Source organism: Myxocyprinus asiaticus, chromosome 17, assembly GCF_019703515.2.
Source record: "Myxocyprinus asiaticus isolate MX2 ecotype Aquarium Trade chromosome 17, UBuf_Myxa_2, whole genome shotgun sequence".
Classification (NCBI taxonomy): Eukaryota; Metazoa; Chordata; class Actinopteri; order Cypriniformes; family Catostomidae; genus Myxocyprinus; species Myxocyprinus asiaticus.
The window spans coordinates 32,340,634-32,363,238 of record NC_059360.1 but is presented as its reverse complement, the minus strand read 5'-3'; the positions used below and the strand labels follow the sequence as shown (position 1 = coordinate 32,363,238).

General features: G+C 37.2%; 1 protein-coding gene and 1 long non-coding RNA gene across 5 annotated transcripts in view; one reads left to right on the top strand and one right to left on the bottom strand.

Annotated features, from left to right (window-relative positions):
* The window catches only part of LOC127455547 (kinesin-like protein KIF20B), a 50,951-nt gene that overhangs the window by 10,710 nt on the left and 17,636 nt on the right, over positions 1 to 22,605 (top strand). For both annotated transcript variants that reach the window (XM_051723535.1, XM_051723534.1), the window contains exons 13-30: positions 114 to 392; positions 1,156 to 1,295; positions 1,410 to 1,539; positions 2,386 to 2,593; positions 2,878 to 2,927; positions 3,999 to 4,118; positions 4,571 to 4,712; positions 5,455 to 6,568; positions 10,230 to 10,368; positions 10,503 to 10,625; positions 11,296 to 11,356; positions 11,521 to 11,646; positions 12,111 to 12,229; positions 13,291 to 13,446; positions 13,927 to 14,103; positions 15,922 to 16,056; positions 16,606 to 16,677; positions 17,834 to 18,046. In XM_051723535.1, the coding sequence (XP_051579495.1) occupies positions 114 to 392; positions 1,156 to 1,295; positions 1,410 to 1,539; positions 2,386 to 2,593; positions 2,878 to 2,927; positions 3,999 to 4,118; positions 4,571 to 4,712; positions 5,455 to 6,568; positions 10,230 to 10,368; positions 10,503 to 10,625; positions 11,296 to 11,356; positions 11,521 to 11,646; positions 12,111 to 12,229; positions 13,291 to 13,446; positions 13,927 to 14,103; positions 15,922 to 16,056; positions 16,606 to 16,677; positions 17,834 to 18,046 (3,504 nt within the window). The remainder of the gene's footprint in view (positions 1 to 113; positions 393 to 1,155; positions 1,296 to 1,409; positions 1,540 to 2,385; positions 2,594 to 2,877; positions 2,928 to 3,998; positions 4,119 to 4,570; positions 4,713 to 5,454; positions 6,569 to 10,229; positions 10,369 to 10,502; positions 10,626 to 11,295; positions 11,357 to 11,520; positions 11,647 to 12,110; positions 12,230 to 13,290; positions 13,447 to 13,926; positions 14,104 to 15,921; positions 16,057 to 16,605; positions 16,678 to 17,833; positions 18,047 to 22,605) is intronic.
* LOC127455562 (uncharacterized) lies at positions 342 to 6,240 on the bottom strand. 3 transcript variants are annotated; one of them, XR_007899691.1, is made up of 3 exons: positions 6,129 to 6,240; positions 3,931 to 4,130; positions 342 to 475 (listed from the first exon to the last, which is right to left on the bottom strand). It is a non-coding gene; the product is annotated as an uncharacterized LOC127455562 (long non-coding RNA). The 3 variants fall into 3 exon arrangements; XR_007899690.1 differs by lacking the exon at positions 6,129 to 6,240 and adding an exon at positions 5,474 to 5,535; XR_007899692.1 differs by lacking the exon at positions 6,129 to 6,240 and adding an exon at positions 4,752 to 4,799.

The following is a 22,605-nucleotide window of genomic DNA, read 5'->3' as shown; positions in this document are numbered from 1 at the left end:
TTGGTCTGAAAGTTTGCATCAGTACCTTCATACTTTTATATAATTGCGGCAGTTGTAGAAGTGCTACAGATTAAGTTTTAACTGTTTTATGAATATGTGTCTTTGTTATTTAGGTTGTGGTCCTCACTACCAAGAGTGTTCCAGTGGTTGTGAAGAGGAGTGCCAGAGAGGTCTCCTTCATCATTAATAATGCTGATCATCGGGAATTGCGACGCAGCTCGCTGGTACGTTGGGATCCAAGCCTTGAAGATGTCCAGGAAGATTCTGACATTGAGGAGGAAGATTATGACACGGAGGAGGATGACGAAGTGATTAGCGAAATGGAGGACACCATACAGGACGTTGAGGAAGAGAATAAAGAGACCGTGGTGGTAGATAAAAAGGTTTATGAGGTGAGGTTTGGCTTTGTCCAGATGAGGTCAAACAAGAGATTCATCACATTTATGCCCGGTTCCTATGGTCAGTCATCGAAAACCTAGAAATATCAAGGAATTTGAAAAATGTTATTTCTAGGCCTAGAAAAGTCATGGAAATAATACAGTCTTACAATTATTAAAACATTTTCAAAAGTCATGGAAATAATACAATTATTATAACATTTTCAAAAGTCATGGAAATTCCTATAGTAAATATAAGTTTTTCTAGTTTTTGTGCCTCTTTTTGAGTGCAATCTCTATCAAATTATTTTTTTAAATCTTTATCCAGTAATTAAAAAAATAAAATAAATAAATGGACTTGGACATTCATTGGTCAAAAATTGTGGGAGGGAACTCTGTCTGTGTTAAAATTAGTTTTTGTCCTAATTAGCCACATCTGCAAGAAGCGATGTGTGGCAATACGTTTTGTCGTTATTTCTGCTGCTACATTTTGCTTTCCATGAGGACATAAAAATGATGATGCTGGTTTTGTGCCTAGAAAAGGGTCATATATATATAATTGCTAATATTGGAACTGATAACATATTTAACATGCATAAATGAAAGGATTTCAATCTGGGTTTTCATTTTCACTCAGGAAATTGATAGTTGCAAATAAAAATGATTGCCAGTTAGAATACAGACTGATTGTACATAATGTGGATGTTGATATTTTTTATTTTTTGTGTATATTACTTTGTAAGATCTGTGCTAAAGTGTCTCCGTTGTGTTTTCAAAGGCCCTGCAACAGTCGGTGAAGGTGCTTCAAGAGCATTTGAGGATGGAAAGAGCTGCAGTCTTGTCTCTTGAGTCACATGTTCGTGAGGAAGTAACAAAAGAATTCTCGGAGCTTATCACCCAGATGCAGGAGGATTATAGGTCAGCGATCACAGGCTCCTGCAGCAATCAATTATGTGTAATTGAAAGATTGCGAGTCTTGCTTTATATAATGACCCGGGTCTCTATTTCCATCTCTTTCAATTTCTGTATTAGTGAACGCATAGCCAGAGAAAGAGAGTTGATGGAGGAGCGATGTGAACGAAGACTGGAGATTCTCAAAAACTTGGTGGGAAAAACAGTCGTAGAAGAGGACTGCCTGGATTCGGCTGGAGCCAAACCAGAGGTTTAGAGATGCTGTTGATTCTCCAATGTTTTGTTTTTACTTCTCAAATGTTTATCTCTCCCAATTTAAAGGAATAGTTCACCCAGAAAGGAAAGTTCTCTCATCATTTACTCACTCTAATGCCATCCCAGATGTGTATGACTTACTTTCTTCTGCAGAACAAAAACAAAGATTTTTGGAAGAATATCTAAGTTCTGTATGCCCATATAATGCAAGTGAATGGTGATCAAATTTTTGAAGCTCCAAAAAGCAAATAAATGCTGCATAAAAGTAATCCATACGACTCCAGTGGTTTAATCCACGTCTTCTGAAGCGATCCAGTCTGTTTTGGGGGAGAACAGACCAAAATATAACTTCTTTTTCACTGTACATCTTGCTATTGCAGTCTCTTGGCACAATCATGATTTCAAGCTCGATTACACTTTCTATTGCTTGTAGCATGTGCATAGTGCTAGATGGCTCTAGGAAGTGTAGTCGAACTTGAAATCATGATCGCCAAGGAGACTGCTGATATCATGATTTGTAGTGAAAAAGATGTTATATTTTGGCCTGTTCCCACCCAAAACCGATTGGATTGCTTTAAAAGGCATGGATTAAACCACTGGAGTCATATGGATTACCTTTATGTGGCCTTTTTGTGCTTTTTGGAGCTTAAAAAAATTTGATCACCATTTACTTGCATTGCATGGATCCACAGAGCTGAGATATTCTTCCAAAAATCTTCGTTTGTGTTCTGTAGAAGAAAGTCATACACATCTGGGATGGTATGAGGGTGAGTGAATGATGAGAGAATTCATTTTTGGTTGAACTAGTCCTTTAATTTTCTTGCTGTAATTGTGCATGTAGGAAGAGAACCACAACTCTCTGGACAGCATGCTTGACTCTATGAATAGTGACCTGGCTGAAATCAGACAGGATGCCCAAGCTGCCCAGTCCTGCCTGGTGACCTCTGAACCAAGAGTCTCTGTGGTGGTGCATGACCTTGAGAAAAAGGTCACTGAACTCACAGAACTGCTCAGTGAAACTCAGAGCCAGCTGTCACTCCAAACACAGGGTGAGAAACATTTGTAGATGAGAGTAATCTGTTATTCCACTTACCTAATCTCTGCTGTCCACCATAATCTATGGCTTCTCTTAACAGAAATAACTTTTGCTGGCTGATAATTATTTTAACTGTGTTTTTGAACATTTTTGGAGTTGGACTGGGGTGTCTTTGTGCAAAGAGCCACAGATAAAGGCTGCTTTCTATGTTAAAACTGTAACAGCAGACACAATACACTCGCTCAGTCTTCCAGGCTTCTTAATCACTTAATCTAACCAAGCCGAACTCCCTCACAGAGTTGGAATCCCAGTGCAGACTGTCCAATGAACTGGAGGAGTTAAAGAAGGTAAAAACATCCAACCTAGTTTTTTATTACAGTACAACAGCACTCTTGCTTGTGAGATATTGCTTAAAGGGATAGTTCACCCAAAAATGAAAATTCTCATTTTTAATATACTCACCCTCATGCCATCCCAGAGGTGTATGACTTTTTTTTAAAGATTTTTAGAAGAATATCTCAGCTCTGTAGGTCCTCACAATGCAAGTAAATGGATACCAACATTTTTAAGGTCCAAAAAGCATATAAAGGCAGCGTTAAAGTAATCCTTAAGACTCCAGTGGTTAAATCAAAATCTTCAGAAGCGATATGTTATGTGTGGGTGAGAAAAAGATCAATATTTAAGCCCTTTTTTATGACTAATCCCCACTTTCACATTCTTCTTCTGTTTTGGCAGTTTGCATTCTTTGTGCGTATCACCACCTACTGGGCAGGGAGGAGCATTTAGAGTTAAAAAGGACTTAAATATTGATCTGTTTCTCACCCACAGCTATCATATCATTTCTGAAGATATAGCATGTGTGATGCTTATAATGCGGTGTTGTCAGCACATGAGCTTCCGACTTCACGCATTCAATTTGAAGCGTGAAGCACATACAGACTGTATGTTAATTTAATTAAATCACAGCGTTTTGTGGTTCAGAATTTGTATTTGATTAATTGTGCATTCATACATTTATCACAAATATGTCATTCCATGACATTCCAGATTTTACAATTAATTCAGTTTTTATCACTGGATTCTGCGATTCCGTCCGTGTTTTCCGCATCGCCAAAATCATGGGGCCCTAGTTGATAAAACATGCTGCCAAACCCTTATAATGTCTGAATTGTGAGTAAATCATTCTTTTGAATTGGTCTGAATGATTCATTAGTGAATCGATCTTAATCCAAATTATTTGTAAAAATTTCTAGCCAGTAATAACTAACAACTGAAATAATTTTAGAAATTCATTGATCAATAAATGTATTCTGCCATTTTAACACAATGAGGACCAGACTCACTAAGTACCATTCTTATTTGGATCATGTTACTCCTTTATACATTATTGGTGTTGTGGCTTGTTCTGCTGCTTGTAGACACTGGACAGTCAAAGGCAAAAGGAATTGGAACACATTGAAATGTGTAGACAGAAGGATGAGATGATCTCCAAACTCCAGACAGATCTGGACCAACATTTAGAAAGCACTGCTCAGAATGTGAGTGTGAACCTGTAGATATGAGAGAAAATGTTCCAGTAATGATAAATAGTATTCTTAAAGCTGTAGCATGTAATTTCTGCGCCACTTTTGTCACCAGGGGAAATGCAAAAATAATGATTGCTTTCAAACAGGTTTGAACACACCTACTGTCTTTTAAATGGTACAAGCAGTTTAAAAAAAATCATGCCATTGGATGAGCTAATATTGCAGTTTCGGGCTGATCAGGATGCTTAAACAAAGCAATGTATTGATAGCGCCACAGTGTTTACTCTTTTCTGGAAAATCAACCAACAAATGGCTTACTTATAGTTGTCTCTGCATATTAAGTGTGGGAAAAATATTTTAACATCGAACAATTACACACTTCAGCTTTAAGTCATGTAATCAGTGTAGTAGTAATACAAATATTTTTTAAATTATATATATATATTTTTTTTGCGGATTTCCAGAGAATTCAGATCAACTCCACCAAAAAAGAGACTATCCATCTTAAAAGTAATTCCACATGCTCAGAGCAGCAGCCCAGGACTGAAACCAGAAAACGCCGTCAAGAAGAGGAGGGGCTTGATGACCAGCCTCCTCTCAAGAAAGGTACAGACTCTGCTCCAGGTGATAAAAAGTGCCTCCCACCTTTTGTCACAACCAGAGGGGTGGGCCAAGAGAAGGTCAAAGGTCGACGTTACATCCATGGTCGAAAAAGGCTGTCTAATGTAAAAAGATAAATGTGAAATTTGTTTATAAAAATGTATCACAGTGCATGATAAGCCATGTGTTTTAAAGTATTCTGTGAAGTGTACTGCTTTAAACGATTGTCTGAATAAAGAAGTTATTTATTTATCTAATGGGGAACATTGCACAAAATGCAAAGCATGAAGTCAAGGAGCAATACATTCTATAAGCTTCACTTTCATATGGCAAAAGAGAATGAGTGATAGAAAATTATATTCTAGTAGCAAAAGCATCACAGCTATATATGATGAGAGATCCTGAGTATAAACGGGAGGCTTTCAGACTGAGTGATTCCACAATTAAATGCTCCTCTTTTCTCTTCAGAATGAAATAAAATTCAAATTGAATTTGTTTTCTCTTCATGTGCAAGTAAAGATTGATGTGCCTTTTAGATTAAGTTAATAAACTGGGTTTTTGTTGGGCCAGTAGAAATACATTTAAAATGCCTCTTCTACCAATCTCATTTGAATAATGAAGCCATATTTAAGTTATAATGCAATTCATACTGAGCACATAAATAAATCTTCTGGTATTGCATGCATTTCTGTCATAACACATCAACCATATATTAAGAGCTATCCATATATATATCCATTCTCTTTAGGTCCCCTGGAGGACTTAACAGAGCAGGAAGCCATTGCAGATAATGGATGCCAAGACTCCGCCCTGCTGGAGGTCAAAGGTCAGCCTGAGTGTTGTTTTGAGGAATCCAGACAGAAAGACAAGCAGATCACAGATCTGGAGCGGGAATATCACACAGTGGAAGTCTACATTCAGGATTTGAAGTCTGAACTGGAAGAAAAGAATTCACAGGAATATATTCAACAAGAGAAGGAGGGTCAAATGGGGACAGAGCTTGCACCCATGGCAGTGGAACGCAGCAATTTAAAAGCAGAGGTTGTATCCATGGAGAACAGGCATAGCAACACTACAGAACTTTTAAAAAGTGCTTATCAAGAACCAGCAGATGCCAAATCACGGATGGTTAAGCAAGATAGTGAAATGGCAGAAAAACACAAACTTATCAAGACTCTTGAACAGAAAGGGACACTACTGAAACAAGAAGTGGAAACACTTGCTTCCCTGCAAAGGGACCTTAAGCATTGTCGTGAGGAATTGACAGCCACACGTCAACAGTGCAAAGAGAAGCAACAAGAAAGTGATAGAAAAGAAGAGAGACTAAAATTTCTGGAAAAACAGCTAAAAGAGCTTCGATCCAACTCTTTCTTTAAAAACCGATCAGTGGACTATGCTGACCTAAAAAAAGTAAACTCTGACCTGCAGGCTGAGACCATAGCTGAGCTAGAGGAGAAGATCAAAAGCCTTCTGAAAGAGAAGGAGGAAAGGGTGGAGGAAATTAAGAAGAGAGAAGTAGTGCTTCTGTCTCAAGAGGCGGGGCTAATGAACCAGCAGAACATCCTTAATGATCTTTCTGCTAACAACAGGGAGTTTGATAGCAAGATAAACATCTTGGTGTCCGAAAAGGAGGCTGAACTTTCACAGAGGGAAAAGGCCCTAGAGTCAAAGGAGGTGCAGCTCTTAGCACTGCAGAAAACTCTAAAGCAAATGCAGGAGTGTCTAGAGGAGGAGGAGATGCAGGCAGTTCAGGAGGCACGCAAGAGGGAGGCTGAGAGGAGAAGAGAGCTGCTGGCTGTGGCAGAGGAGGCCATTGCTCAGAAAGACGCAGAGCTACAGAAGAGACAAGAAGAGATCAACCGGTTAGTTGCCTTCCTCCTTAAGTATGCTTCTTAAAGCAGGTCTCCTAAAACACAGATCACACTATCCAAAATACTTTACTAAAGTCTAAATATACAAGCTAAAAACCACCAATGACAAGCCATCCATATACTTTGTATATTCAAAACATTTTTTAGCAAATGGCTAATCTTAAAGGAGAAGTGTGTAATTTTTTTATGTTTGAAGCCATTAATAGGTTGAGTTTCTGAAGAGCGTAAACACAGTAGCTGTTTTCTTTTTGTATGACTTTTGTATGACATTTCAACTTCTTTATTAGTCTCAGCCTTAGATGGCACACCCATAGACCGCCCATAGTCCGTGCACTAACCGTCTGATGCTTTTAGCACACAAAAGTGGAATACGCTTTCTCAATTAAGTCAGCGCAAATCCGATTGGCTGGTTTGATGGAACTTCCGCAAGTAGACGCATACAGGATGTTTTATCAGTCCACCTGTAAGCCGAATTGTGTTCACAAGGTTCCGTGTTGATACAATGAGTGCTTTTAAGGACAAAATAATCACAGAATTTGCCCAAGTTTGCCAGGTTAGTGACATCAAATCTTTTAAAGATATTCGGAGTTTCATTTGAGGCATGTAGCAGAAAGTAAAGTGGATATCCATGAGCAGAACTGCATTTTCACCTTTATTTACTTAGTTATGCCAGTGCAATTCTCTGTAATGAGGTTTTCTGTGCTGTACTTAGACTCTACACATTTTGTGCTATGCTCCCATGTGTTTTTTCTGTGCAGTCGCTCATGGAGACTTGCATATAATTTTTCCCCCATGTCGGTCTATTATTATGATACATCTCCGATAACCCCACCCCTAAACGCCCCGTAATGACAAAACCGACTGTGATTGGTTGCTTTACATGTCAGTTTGTTGGCTTTCCCTGTCTAAATGGGTGGTTCTTGGCCAATTAATGTGACTATAGACCCCAGACCAATGCCGCAGTCATTGGTCTGGCTACATGAAACTACTTCTGGATCAACTAATGGTGTAAGTTTGGGGCGGGACTGTCTGTTTGTGTAAACAATGGAAGATATGGTGATAGGAGTGTTTGGGGAAACTTGTGTGGAAATTATTATTTTTGCTTTCTGGGTCAGTCCATCTCAAGTGGTCCAATACAGGTTGCTTGACCATTTTTAATTTTCCTTTTTTTTTTTTTTTTTAATGATTACCTATATGTATTGGTATTGCAAAACCACCAGTTTTTTATTTTTATTTTACTTGGTGTAACCACAATGGCCATCTTTGTGTCATGGCACAAACATTTTTTTGGTTATACAGCTGAAACCTCAGTATCTCAGCTCAGGATGGTCCTAGGTCCTTGAAACAAAAACTGACCTCTAGAGCACATTACAAGGTACATGTACATATATAAACATTTTGCACATTCTTGTTCTTTAGACTTAGAACTTAAGTCCTAATGTAATGCTCAAGATTTCTCATGGGAAGGGTTCGAGTCTGTCTTAATTTTTTTAGGGGGTACCTAGTTAAGTATAGTGTGCATGCAGAACATTTCAGGTTTGAGACTACTTTTTATATTGGCAACAGTGAAGTATGATCTATCACACCTTTCTTCAAAAAGTTCATGAACAAAAGTGTTTAGTTTTAAGTAACCTTAATGTATGTGGAGTTTAAAAATCAGCACCCAGAGTTAAAGCTAGGAAGATTAAAACATTTTGTGAACTGAGGCCAAAATGGTGTGTGCTGGCAGTAGCATCTGGAACTCACACTGTCTGTGTCTGCACACAACATCAGAACACCAAGCTGATTTTTGAGTCAGCAAAGCTAAAAGTGGACTACAACGACCTGCTGAAACTTCTAGTCTGTGACATAAACAGTTTATGACTGCATGCTCAACTAGTGTGACCAGTGTCCAGGTGTAGAGGCCTTACTGCAGATGCTTGAAGAGCCAGACAAAGATGACACCTCCTGATAACATCACCTTTAAGCAGAGGGTTATGAATGACAGAGAAGATATGATCACTGTCATTCTCCCTAGGGATGAATTCTCTGTTTCTCTGGCTGAGAAACTCAATGCGCTAAAGACACCATTGCTTGAGGACATCAGTGTGGAAAACTGATGTTTTTGTAAAATTCTTCCACCCACCTGGACCAAGAACATCATTCAAAATATCTACTGAGGACAAAGTGTGGGTTCCCATGAACAGTGTTCTCAGAAAACTGACACCTGCCGAATTGACTACTGTCATCAGACATTCCCCCAACATTTCAGAGAGACTGAGTGAGGAAATCTCACAGCTTCTAATAGAACATTTACATGTAAACATGTAAAATACTGTTCATTTTTATTTGTTATGCTTATATTACATCTGTTCATTTCTCAAAATGCATGAATAAAGTAGGCTTTTTACCAGATTTCTACTAGCCCTAGCTCTGTAACCAGTAAAATCTCAAACAATTTTTTTTTTTTAACAGCAGAATGCTACTATAGCGGACTTATTTCTGTGAAAATTTCAGGTTCCTATCTGGTCCCCCACCAGAGATAATCAGCCTGAAAGTGAGGGGAATTTTAAAAAATTGCACTTTTCCTCACCCCCATAAAAAAAAAAAAAAAAGAGAGAGAGAGAGAAGTCTCAAACCAGAAATGTTCTGCATGCACACTATACTTAACTAGTTACCCCCTAGAAAAATTAAGACTAACCCTTCCCATTATAAACTGACCCTAACAGTGGAACTTTTAGCAGTCTTGAGCATTACATTAGGACTTAAGTTCTAAGTCTATGGAACAAAAATGTGCAAAATGTTTATATATGTACATGTACCTTGTAATGTGCTCTAGAGGTCAGTTTTTGTTCCAAGGAGCTAGGGCCATCCTGAGCCGAGATATTGAGGTTTCAGCTGTATAACCAAAAAAAATTTTGTGCCATGACACAAAGATGGCCATTGTGGTTACACCAAGTAAAATAAAAATAAAAAACTGGTGGTTTTGCAATACCAATACATAATGTAATGTAATGTATGTTCACTCAAAAAAAAAAAAAAAAAAATTGGTCAAGCATCTAACTTTACAATTATTGGACCACTTGAGATGGACTGATTTGTGCTGTAAATCAAATGGCAAAGAAATTACATCTACACCTTGAAACAGTCCTTATGTTTAGTATTGAACTAAATCGCTGTTTTAGTGGTGATTCCTTGTATAAAACAAGGCTTGATTTGTATCTTTGGAACTGAATCGTAAATGGTGTTTGGCAGCAGTTTCCTAAAAGTACTAATACTTTGTCTGAACGCTAAATAATCAAGAATGCATCAAATAGCTTTAGAGTTGTTTTTGTTTTCCCTATTGAAATGCAGTCACTCGGTTGATTTGTCAAAGAGATTGCACTTGATAGCTGGTTTTGTTAGATTAATGATCTACCTATGCAAAAAAGACATTGATTTATTTGAGTATTTTGGAGGCCTTTTTTGTTGTCTGTGTTTTCGTCTGCAGATACCATTAGTAGTTTATCTTACTGAATTACCACAAAACGACAATTATGTGTTTCAACATTTTTAACATCAAGATCAGGGAGAGCGGATTCTGTCAAATTAGTGGTCCATTTATAAAACGGTCCTTTTGACTGAGGTTGGTGACATTGTTATTTGTTCTGTGTTTGTGTTTTTCATTACCCAGCTTAAAGGAAGAGATTAAAACCAGCAAGTGTGAAGTGAATAGTCTGACAGTCGATCTGCGCAGGAGAGATGATGATTCATCTGATGTTCGGGAGAAACTTAGTGACTCGAAGAAGCAGATACAACAAGTGCAGAAAGAGGTTAGAACTCACTATAATTGAGTTTACCAAAATCAGTGGGACAGTTTTCTTTACTCTCTTGGGCAAAAACATGTCATAGCTTTCATTGATTTTCATTATTTACCAGTGCTGAAAGTCTGTGTGGTTTCATTTAGATCTCCTCCATGCGGGACTCTGAGAAATCTTTAAGACTGAAGCTCAGTGATCTAGAAAAGGCTAAAACGCAGCTCCAGAATGAGATCGCCAACAGGGATCGCACCATCCACCTGCTCAAAGCTGTAAGCATAATCTAGCAACAAATACCAGCCTAGAACCACAGAGAATACATATCATACAGTACTGTGCAAAAGTCTTAGGCACGTAAGATTTTTCACAAAAGCATTTGTCTTGAGATGGTTATTTATATCTGCTACTTAAGTGTGTCAATAGGAAATATAAATGTTAGACTCCCAAACATTACTTTTGCAAATAGAAAAGATTAGAATAGAAGAACAGGGAGCCTTGCAACATATGTCATGGCCCCCACAGAGCCCCCCACTGAACATCGTGTCAGTCTGAGATTACATAAAGAGACAGAAGCAATTGAGACAGTCTAAATAGATTGAAGAACTGTGGTGAATTCTCCAAGAAGCTTGGAACATCTTATCTGTCAACAACCAAGAAAAACTGTGTCCAGGTGTACCTAGGAGAATTGGTGCTGTTTTAAAGCAAAGGTGGTCACACCGAATATTGATTTAGCTTTTTTTATGTTTATTGGACTTTGTATTATGTTAAGTGAAAAATGAAAACTATTTATGGCATTATTTTTGAAGACATCCTCACTATGCAACATTTTTCACAAGTTCCTAAAACTTCTGCCCAGTACTGTATATCATCATGATAGTAAAACAATATTCAAATTCTGATTTGAATCATTGATACGAGATATTTTCACTTGATTTTTAACAGGAACGATCCTCAAATTCTAAGTCAGATGAGCATCTGATGCTCTATCAGAAAGCATGTAAAGGTATTTTTTCTTTAAACTTATTTACTTCATTATTCTAGATGTTTGAGTGTGTGCTGTAATGAATGACATGCATGTTTATGTATTTAGTTAAATGTTTCTTTCAGCCTTGGTGTGATAACATAGTAATGGATCTTAATGATTGTTTATGGCTTGTGTGCGTGTAGATTTGCAGGTGCGTGAGCGTGTTATTGAAGACATGCGATTGGCTCTGACAGAGCAGGAGGAAACACAGACACAGCTGGACCTGGAGCTTGAAAACAGAGAGACTCATATAAATGAACTTGCCCAGGGTACGAGATTGCATGGAGCATATACAGTAGCATCCATTGTACATTATTGTTTTGTACAGCAGTTAAAGGTGCATGCTGTAATTTTTGCTTTTATTCCGCTACCCTATAAATCAAATCGCCTTGAACTTATAGACCTTATTCACAGTAGCGCTTTATTAGATTTTTGACAGGAATGAAAATGAGGCTGTATTGGATAGACTTACAATCTCTTTATTTTCATCTGAGTGTCTTCATCTCATGTGAGTGTACATTTTAAACAGATTGTTCAGTAGTACCATTTATTTCTTTAAGGGTAAAATTGTATGCATGCTTAAAAAAAAACTTTTAACTGTAAAGCAAGTTCTTAAAAAGTATTGTACAAACAGCTTATGTAACATTAAATATATAGGCAAAATCTAGGATTTCAGACTGCAGAGTTTGTCAGGCTTTGTCTTTTTTTTTTTTTTTTTTTTTTTTTTCCCCAGAGTTAGTGAGGCTTAAAGAGATGATTCCAGAACAGAGAAACAGGAGAGATTCCAGACCACTGTCTGAGGACATTTTACAGGCCAGACAAGAGACTGCTCAGGCCCTGGAGAGTTTACAGGTCTGTTGTCTTGAGTGTAATCTCAGAGAGCAAACATTTAAAGGGATAGTTCGCCCAAAAATGATAATTCTTCTAATTCATTTACTCACCCTCATGCCGTCTCAAACTCGTATGACTTTTTTGTTCTCTTCTGCGGATCACAAATGACAATATAAGGATAATAGATGTGTTTATGTCCATACTATGCAAGTCAGTGGGGTCCAAAACGTTCAAGCTCTGAAAAGGACAAAGGCAGCTAAAAGGTTCTCAATACGACCCGACTGGTTTAATCCTTGTCTTCTGAAACGATACGATTGCTTTGGTAGAGAAACAGACCCAAAATATAACTCCTTATACACTATAAATCTTGACATTTGGCTTAATTGATACACAGTGCCGGCTTCAAGATGGTGATTCTTTGCTGCTCGCGGGTGCCAGGTCCTCAACCCCGGCATTATTATACATCAATGAGACATTGCATTTTCATTTTCTAGTGTTTATCATCAACCTTTTGGTGACCGCAGTACATTTGAACTCAACCCGCGAATCTGTAATTTTTACTCGTGTCTGCATTTTCAAAACAGCCCAGCTGGGCATGAAAACTGCAAACCTGGCAACAAACTGTCTGGTTTGTGAACAGCGCTCTTGCACATGTGAGGAAGTGTGTGAACGAGCTTCCCTCATGAATACGCCAAGGAGACTGCGAATGTCAAGATTTATAGTGAAAAAAGAGTAACATTTTGGTTGATCACCCAAAACTAATCGCATTACTTCAGAAGACATGGATTAAACCACTCAATGTGTATGGATTACTTTTATGCTGCCTTTTTTTTGGTACTTGAAAGGTTTGGGCTGCATTGACTTGCATTGTATGGACAAAAACACCTCTCATTCTTTAAAATATCTTTGTTTGTGTTCCACTTAAGAAAGAAAGTCATACAAGTCTGAGACACCATACGCTGAGTAAATGATGAGAGAATTACCACTTTTGGGCAAACTATCCCTTTAATTAATTCTCTAAAAAGTGTACTCATGCTGTCTTGTTGTCTTACTGTTTCACTCTTCGGGGTGCATGTTTATAGTTGGCCAATGAGAAACACCAGGCAGAGCGCAGGAAGTGGATGGAGGAAAAGCTTGTTCTGATTGGTCAAGCTAAAGAGGCTGAGGAGAGAAGAAACCAGGACATGAGACGATACGCTGACGATCGGGAACGGCATGTCCGCCAACAGGCCGAAATGGTACAGAGTAGTGTGTGTTTGCAGTTACAGATGGTATCTATTAGATTCAATATCTCAAATTTTGATTGTACTTAAAGTCAGAGGGAATGTGACTCCAGTCAAGCTTCCTAAGCAACCAGTTGGCCCGATTGCTAGGGAGGGTAGAGTCACGTTGGTTTAACCTCCTCGTAGTCGCTATAATGTGGTTCTCGCTCTTGGTGGGGCACGTGGTGAGTTGTGCGTGGATGCCGCGGAGAATAGCTTGAGCCTCCACGGGCCAAGTCTCCACGGTAACATGCTCAACAAGCCAAGTGATAATATGCGCGGATTGACTGTCGCAGACGCGGAGGCAACTGAGATACGTCCTCCGCCACCCGGATTGAGGCGAGTCACTACGCCACCATGAGGACATAGAGCACATTGGGAATTGGGCATACCAAATTGGGGAGAAAAGGGGAGAAAGTCAGAGGGTATGACTTTGTGTTGATGTTTGTCCAACAGGAGTCTCTAGCTTCACGTCTTGCCACTCGTGAGAAAGAGATGGAAAGCTGGAGAAGAGAGAGAGACACACTCGTCTCTGCCCTGGAGATTCAGCTGCAGAAACTCATCATGTCTAATGCAGAGAAAGACAAACAAATTAAGATCCTTCAGTCCAGTAACACCCCCCACACACCAGAGGTCAGTACAGTGCTGCTTACAGCACTCACAAACTGCACTGTTGTGTTGCAGATGATAAACAAACATAAAACAATGCCCTTTGAAACCAATTTAAAATAAATTGCAGTAGCGCCCACCTTTAATGAAAAGGTCTGGATCAACCAACAACATTCCAGAAATTATCAAGACATGGTTTGGACACATTTGACTACATTTATATCTCTTATTATCTGAAAATTATTTTTATCTAAATGTGTATGCTTAAATGCTTGAAAAAAGTTTTGTAGACTAATTGTGGTTATTAAAATGTGAATTGTGATTTTCTTTAAAAAACTCAACTTTTTAATGGATGAGTTGGACCAGAAAGTGAAGAAATTGGAGCCAACAAGTGCCCAGCATACATGTGAACTCTTATTGTTTAAAAACATCTCAGGTGGCAACTCATGAATTTGCTTGAGAAAATGCCCTGAGTGTGCAGAGCTGTAATCTAAGCAAGTGATGGCTATTTTGAAGAAGCTAAAATATAAGGTAGTTTAAGAGGCTCAAACTTTTTTGTTTTTAAGGGCACAGTCAAAGATTTAGGGCCACAGTCAGAGGTTAGTTTTTAAAGACTGTTACGTGTAACTCTTAAAGTGTCGCAATAAAACACACGTATTCACAAGCAGGCATTAAGAATTACTACAGAATCCAGAAACAAAAGATGCTTGATACCTGAAATAGGACACCTTCTGTGATAAACCTTTTTCGAGTTATTTTTTTAAGTAAACCTTACAGGCAGCATCAAACAACATCAGTCCTGAATGATCACCTTTATGTGCATCTAATAAACAAAAAAAATATTGAAAACACTTTATACTTCAGTTTGCCATTAACAAACATTTTTTAGGTAATACTTAACAGATTAGCTCATTGACTCATATACAGTATACAAAATATGGAATCAATATTTTTCAAATTATTTTCTCATAATTTAATGTATTTACAGTTTTAACTGTGTTAAGTGCTTTGTAATGCAGTATGCTTATATGCATATGTTAATGTATATTTTCCATGATGCACACAGAAACTACCTCACAATTTTATTGAAGATGCATTTGTGTCCGTATATGCTGTTTTTTAATTGTTTTTCTGTGAAAACATGCTAGATGGAAGTCTTTGATTTTTCTTAGAATCCTGCACAAGCAGCATGTTTTTAAGACATCCGTCAATCTGTCATAATTCGAAACACTGTCCGTCATTTTGACATAAAAAACAAGCAAGAAACTCAGCTGAAATCATCTTAACGTGGGAAATCTGTCTATGCAGCTTCACTCTCAATTAAGTCTCTGTGTGCACGTGAGAGAGAGAGAAAGAAAGAAAAGAGCACTCGCAGCCATGTGAGTGTTATTTTTGCATTAAAAGCGCCATTTTCTCACAACTGCACCACTTTTAAAAGTACTTTGTTATATAAGTTTAGATGCATTAGGGAGTTTTTATTCTGATGGTACACTACAACTTAATTTCATACGTGTCAGATCATGTCACTTGCACAGGTGCGCCCAAATAATTTTCCACATTCGCACGCAGTATTTTCCACTCGCAAATGGCAGTAAAATGCTCGCACTGTAGAGCCCTGGTTTAAGATAGTGTAAGAGAGTTTTTTTTGGTCACTACATACAGCAGTTCCCTTACTTATTTTCGTGTTGTTTAGTTTTGATGACTTGCTTATTATTTGAAAATGTAATTAATAAAGATTAAATGGGTTTGTCCAAACATTGATCAGTAGTGTAACACTGTGCTTTTTAAGTGTATGCTATATATTATATAGTAGCAGTTTAATATTCTGTCCTTCTGTCTCAGGAGGTTACTGAGGACAGCAAGATTGAGGCGCTACAGGCAAAGCTGGCTGCAAAGGAGGCAGAGATCCAGAAACTGAAAGAACAGCTCAGTGCCAGTGTCACAGACAGCAGCCTTCGTAGAAACTCATCCACCCAGGTCCGACAGACACGTGGATAATTACTGCCATTCACCCGTTACCTTCATTGGTTCATTAGAGTCACTGCATATGACAAATAGGATCATTGTCATTGTCAAAAGACAAAATATTATATTCAGAATGTTCTTTTAAAAAGACAAAGTTAGCATTTGTATAGAGCACGCACTGTGCAGTAAATCATGCCGTTGACCCTCGAATGTTCTCAGTCAGGTTTGTGTGTGTGTGCGTGTGTGTGTGTGTGTTTCATCATGAGGTGAGATGAGCATTCTTAGTATCTCTTTATTTAGATTCTATTCTATTATAATTCGTAGAATGGTTACTGCTCTTTACTTTTTGGGACATCAGTCATGTCTTTCAAAGAATCGACTCTCCACACAGTATGATTTATAAAAAATTGTTAATTTATACAGTTTTCATTTTTATATTTGTATCATTTACCAGGCATCCTGAGGAAATCTAATTTTATTAGATACTTTTTATTAGATAGAGTTAATAATTGGATGGACTGTGGGAAGTGTTGATTGAATGTCTTTTAATTGCTGTAATAGACCATAGAAGCTGTGATCTCTGACATGAAGCCTGTAAACACTGGGAGAACCAAAGGATCTGTCACCAGCCAGGTAAAACAATCTAAAAAAGAAATACACCCTAGCTGTTCATTACCCTACCCGTCAATTGTGAAACATTTGCATATTCATCCCTTTTAGTTCTGAACAATCTGTCTGTTAGAAACAATATATAAACATACCATATTTAAATACGCGTTTTAAATTGACAAGTGTTTCGTGCTTTTTGAAAAGACTACTCTTCATCAAAGAGTACTGTTAATAAATTTATTTTCATTTTTACATATTGCAGTGCAATGAACAAAGCAAGATGCGGTTCAGGGAATATACAGACTTAGCGCAGGGTGCATCCAAGACAGATGAGCATATTTATTTTCTTAAAGGAATATTCCGGGTTCAATAGAAGTTAAGCTCAGTCGACAGCATCTGTGGCATAATATTGATTACCACAAAAAATTATTTTAACTTGTCCCTCCTGTTCTTTAAAGAAAAGCAAAGATCTGGGGATGCGTTGTGGCAAATACAGTGGAAGTGAATGGGGCCAATCAATAAATGTTAAAATACTCACTATTTCAAAAGTATAGCCATGAGAAATAAATAATGTGTGGTAACATGATTTGTGTGATAAAATATTTTAGCCAATTTTACAACTTTGTTGCTATGACGTTGTTGTGTCAACAAACCCTAAAACAAATGTGAAATGATGATTTAAATAACTTTACAGCTCAAATAATACATGAGTTTTAACAGAAGAATTAATGTAAGTGATTTTATAAAATTAGAAGCTTCACATTTCTGCCTTTAAACCCTCCAAAAATTAGTCCCATTCACTTTCATTGTAAGTGCCTCACTGTAACCTACATTTTTGCTTAATTTCTTTCTTTATTTATTTTTTAAGAAAAGGAGGGACAAGTCGAAATTATTTTTTGTGGTAATAAACATGCCACTAATGCTGTTGATTGAGCTTAACTTGTATTGAACCTGGAATATTTTTAATTTTGTGTGTGAAGTTTTGTAAATATTGTATAAAATAAATAAAAATCTTTGAAATTTCGAAAATAGACTTCTTAGGATGAATCTTACATTGTTGCATTCCTCATTTACAATTCACTTTGGATGAAAATGTCTGCTAAATTAATAAATGTAAATATTTCTCAGTTGAGTAATTATGATAATCATGTTGATTTTAATTATAATCTTTATATTTTAGAGTTCAGCTGGTAGCTGTCCTATTGTGCTGGATTCCTCTGAGATCTCCACAGAAACAGGCAGACGTTCCAGGTTTCCGCGGCCTGAATTGGAAATTTCCTTCAGCCCACTGAAGCCGGATCAATTTGCTCTCAAACGACAGGGAGAAGACTCTTCTGTTACCGTTAAAATCTCCCGACACGCCCGCAAGAGGAAGAGTGGAGAGATGGAGAAGGTGAGAAATTTTCATTTTTCGACTTCTGCAGGTTAAGTGCTGCTAATACCAAATAATGGTTCTCATTTCACTCCGACTGAAAATGAATGCTTTGACAAGACTGACATTTAATCATCTCATCTTCAGATTATTGTTTGAACTTTTCATTTTCTGGCCTCCTGCTCTTTTAGAATCATGAAAAAATTGAGTTGAATATTGGTTCAGGTTCACTCCTCTTCCTCTATGGCTGTTTTTTATTTTTTTTATTATTATTGTTTTTCTCCATTAAAATCAGCAGGCCATCTGCTTCTGACCCAGTCTGCACTGCCAGCAGCCCTTTCATTTTCTTAATTAGACATTAACAAGGCTCTAATTTTCCTCACTTAAACATAACAATCAGTGTTCATTGTGCATGGGCATCAAAAGGACAGTCCCCTTAAGCATATTGTTCTGTGTGTTAGAAAACATTTATGTGTGTGCAGTTGAGCGTGCTGCCCTATTTGGTAAAAGGCTGGCTTCACCTCATACACTTTTCTCCAGGTAACATAAACCACAGGCTGATGTGGACACATGTTATGGGAGTAATAACGCAATATGGAATACACAGTAGGAGTTTAAACAATTTATAAATTAAAAAAACTTTTATAGACATTTAAAGGGATAGTTCACCCAAAAATGAAACCAGAGGTATATACAGTTATCGTGATATACTGTAAAATAACTCATGTTGTGATATAAGATTTATGAATCCGTGTATGATTCGTTCATATTCAATTAAGAATTCAAAATCGGAAAAACAAAAAACAACTTATTTCATTATTCGTTTAAAAAACAAATAATGACTTGTTTTTCGCAATTTCGAAAATAGGTTATTTTCTCAAGTTAAAAATAGGAAACTGGAAAAATAGCCATGGGAATATTATTTGATTTCACTAATATATGGCTTGAATATTTGATTCGCACATATGGGTGGATCTGAAACACCCCTTTCTTCTGATTGGTCAACCTGCACTGTTGTCTTCCTCAATATTAAATTCTTAACCATTTATTCTCCAAAACTCACAACGTTTATTGCAGCTGAGGTATCTCTGTCATCAAATAGTCAGACACAGTACCTACACATAACCGGAAAATGTTCAGTGAATGCAGACAGGATTTCGTCTTCAAGCGATTCAGCATTAGGACAATCATTGCCACGTGAAGCAACTGATAAGAGCAATACACACACACACACACACACACACATATTATTAAGATGATTATTAAGATTAATCCCTCGATCTGTATGCCAAATGTCTTCTCACAGTTATCCTCCTTCGTGCCACACAACTTGTTTTATTCATTTATAAGTGGTACCATGCAGTACAGCTGATCAGCTGGGCACTGGTGGTCCACACTGCACTGAAGAATCGGCTGGCATTCGCAGTTAGGGTGACTAGACGTCACTTTAAAATCAGGGACAGTCGCGTCACGGTGGACTTACAGTCGGAACAACTTTTGTCCTAATAATTAGTCTAAGGCAGCTATAGTTTGATTGCTCTAAATACGCGTTTTAAATTGACAAGTGTTTCGTGCTTTTTGAAAAGACTACTCTTCATCAAAGAGTACTGATAATAAGTTTATTTTCATTTTTACATATTGCAGTGCAATGAACAAAGCAAGATGCGGTTCAGGGAATATACAGACTTAGTGTAGGGTGCATCCAAGACAGATGAGCATTCATGCCAGTGAATTATAACAGCTACAACAGTAAATAACAAATGATAAATAATAATAATAACAACAAACCAAAAGGAAGATATTATTACATTTAAATATTTAATATAAGACAATTCGTATTAACATGGAAGCGAAGAGTACTAATTTCAAGCTCAGATAATTCTGACATCCATGTTTTTGAATGGGAATATGGGTAGCCTTTACCTACTGTGTCATATACGTGGCAGTTTTGTGTGCCTTTTATTATTGGACAAATGTGAAGGCTATGTGTAAATGCTGATTTCAAATTCACTGGTTGAGCTTTTGAGAGACGAGCATTCATGAACTTCCTTTAGCATAATTTCCATGATGAGTAAGTCCCTCACACCTAAGCTCACAGAGTAAAGTTAGTTTTAGGTTCGATATTTTTTTTTGGATATTTGGTTCCCATACCCACACTCTCTGCCGGCGGCAAGTTTGCTAAGATTTTGCACACTTGGCTTGATGTTATGGCATATAAATGGTATATAACTATAATATATAGACATAAAACACTGCACTCAGAACTGTCAGTTTGTGTGGCTGCAGAATAATGACTGAAAATGGTCCGATGCACTTTGTTGCTTTGTGTACTTAAGGGATTGACTGAAATTTCCATTCACTATTAAACGCAGGTGGTGTCCAATCACTCATTATAATATAAACATCATAAAAATTCCTGAAAATGTTATTTTCACATTCCAAAGGTTATAGTAACTTCCCAGTGGATAGACTAACTAACTGTAAAAATCTCACTCGTAGTAAGTCAGTCTATCTACTGGGAACTTACTACAACCTTTGGAATGTGAAAATTAGAGCCCGACCGATTACCGAAAATTCACCTATTACCGATATGGTGGCCGATATAGCTGGAATGAAAACAGACCTTTTCTATGTGAATTGTTCACCGATTTTACACCGATATGACTATGCAAAGGTACTCAGAAGACTGCTTTCTTAAATATTTTTTATCAAAGAATATTTGACATTATTGTTATACATTGTCAACAAATTCTAGAAATGAACACTGAGAAAATAAAGAATAAATAAAAATACAATAAATAGCTAAATAAACATCAGTACTGTTTAGTATCATTCAGTTGCTGACCATTAAAATAAAGAATAAATTCAAATAAAATAAATAGCTAAATAAAAATCAGTAGTACTGATTAATATCAGTCAAATGCTGACTATTTTAATACTGCCAGTCAATTAGGGGCAGGTTGTAAAACAAGAAGCATTTACACCTGGCGAATCGAGATCAACAGCGGCAGCAGTGTTGCACCGTATTCTGCTATACAAGTTCAGGGGAAACTTTCAACAATGGAAAACCAAACTTTTAAATATTGCATTTTATAAATGCAACGACTGGAATTGTTCGGTTGAAGGGAGTACCAAACTGTGAATCCTGAACAAAACAGTTTGGTGAATACATGTTTTCACATTAGCTTCCACTCAGCTGAAAAGCAATGAAAGTAGCTACGTGGTTAACTAGTTAGCTATAAGCTCGTTGTCACGGAGAGTAAAAGATGGACTTTATTTACTTTCCAGCATTGCGTCTCACCAACTAGGTAACAACGTAGCATGAAATCAACACTCAACAGACACAATCCACCGTGGCACTGTTGTCTACTGAGCTGCAAAAAGATGCTCTGATGTTTACCTTTCAGTCTGCTACATTACTTACTGCACTGAAAATCTATAGCTGGCTAACACAGCAAACAGATGTGATAAACTTGAGTGACATGGTTGTCAGGGACAGGGTTAACGTAATAATAGTTTTATTGAAAAGGAAAAATGATGGGGTCATTGTTTTAACTTTCCAGAATGTATTTCACAAACTAGTTAGCAACTTACTGAGAAGACACCACTTAACACCTCCCTGTCTGCAGATCCACCGTCAGTTCAGCTCAGTAAAGGGTGGAGTTGGAGCACACTCTTGCTGGACAAACTACGTTATGACACCAATTCTAAAGCATTGTTTTCTGCATTATATGTTCTGAAAAAATAATTTCATATCTGTGCATATCGGTAAATATATACACCGATACCGATATATCGGTGAAAGACTAATAGTGAAAATAACATTTTGGTGAATTTTTGTTAATTCCATTTTTTTAATCTAATACTAATATTATTATTAGTCTGACCACTGGGAACTTACTACAACCATTGGAATTTGAAAATAATGTTTTCGTTAATTGTAGTGATATTTTTGTATTATTTTTTTTATAATACAAGTGAATACTATACATTCATATGCACAACCATCACTCTGGCGATCTACTACAACCTGTGAATTTGTTTGTGTTTGTTTTTATTTTTTAAAGAATTTGTTTTATTTTTTATGTTAGAACATGCAAGTCAATAGTCGATTAAATGATTAGTTGTCGGTGTAGTTTTCAGACAGTCCCTTATGCACCACAGGCGAATATCCAATGAATATCGATCCTACAACTAACTTTACCCCACAGTTAAACGTAAGCCTATGTCTTTACGATGTACGCATATGCTTTAATAGTCTTATGAATATATGGTTATTTTCGTCATCTCATTTAAAACCATGCCTTTTCAAACTGGAGCAACATCAAAGACAGCAGGTTTATGTTTAGGGCTGTCTGATAAATCTGACTACTTGAAGAGAGAGATAGCTCAGCTTCAATAAATATTGTGAGTTTTGGAGAATAAATGGTAAAGAATATAATATTAACTGAGACGAATTTATCTGAACAATTAAACAGCAGAGGACTTTTATTCTGAGGAGGACGACGGTGCAGGTTGACCAGTTAGAAGAAAGGGGCATTTCAGGTCCACCCATATGTGCGAATCAAATATTCAAGCCC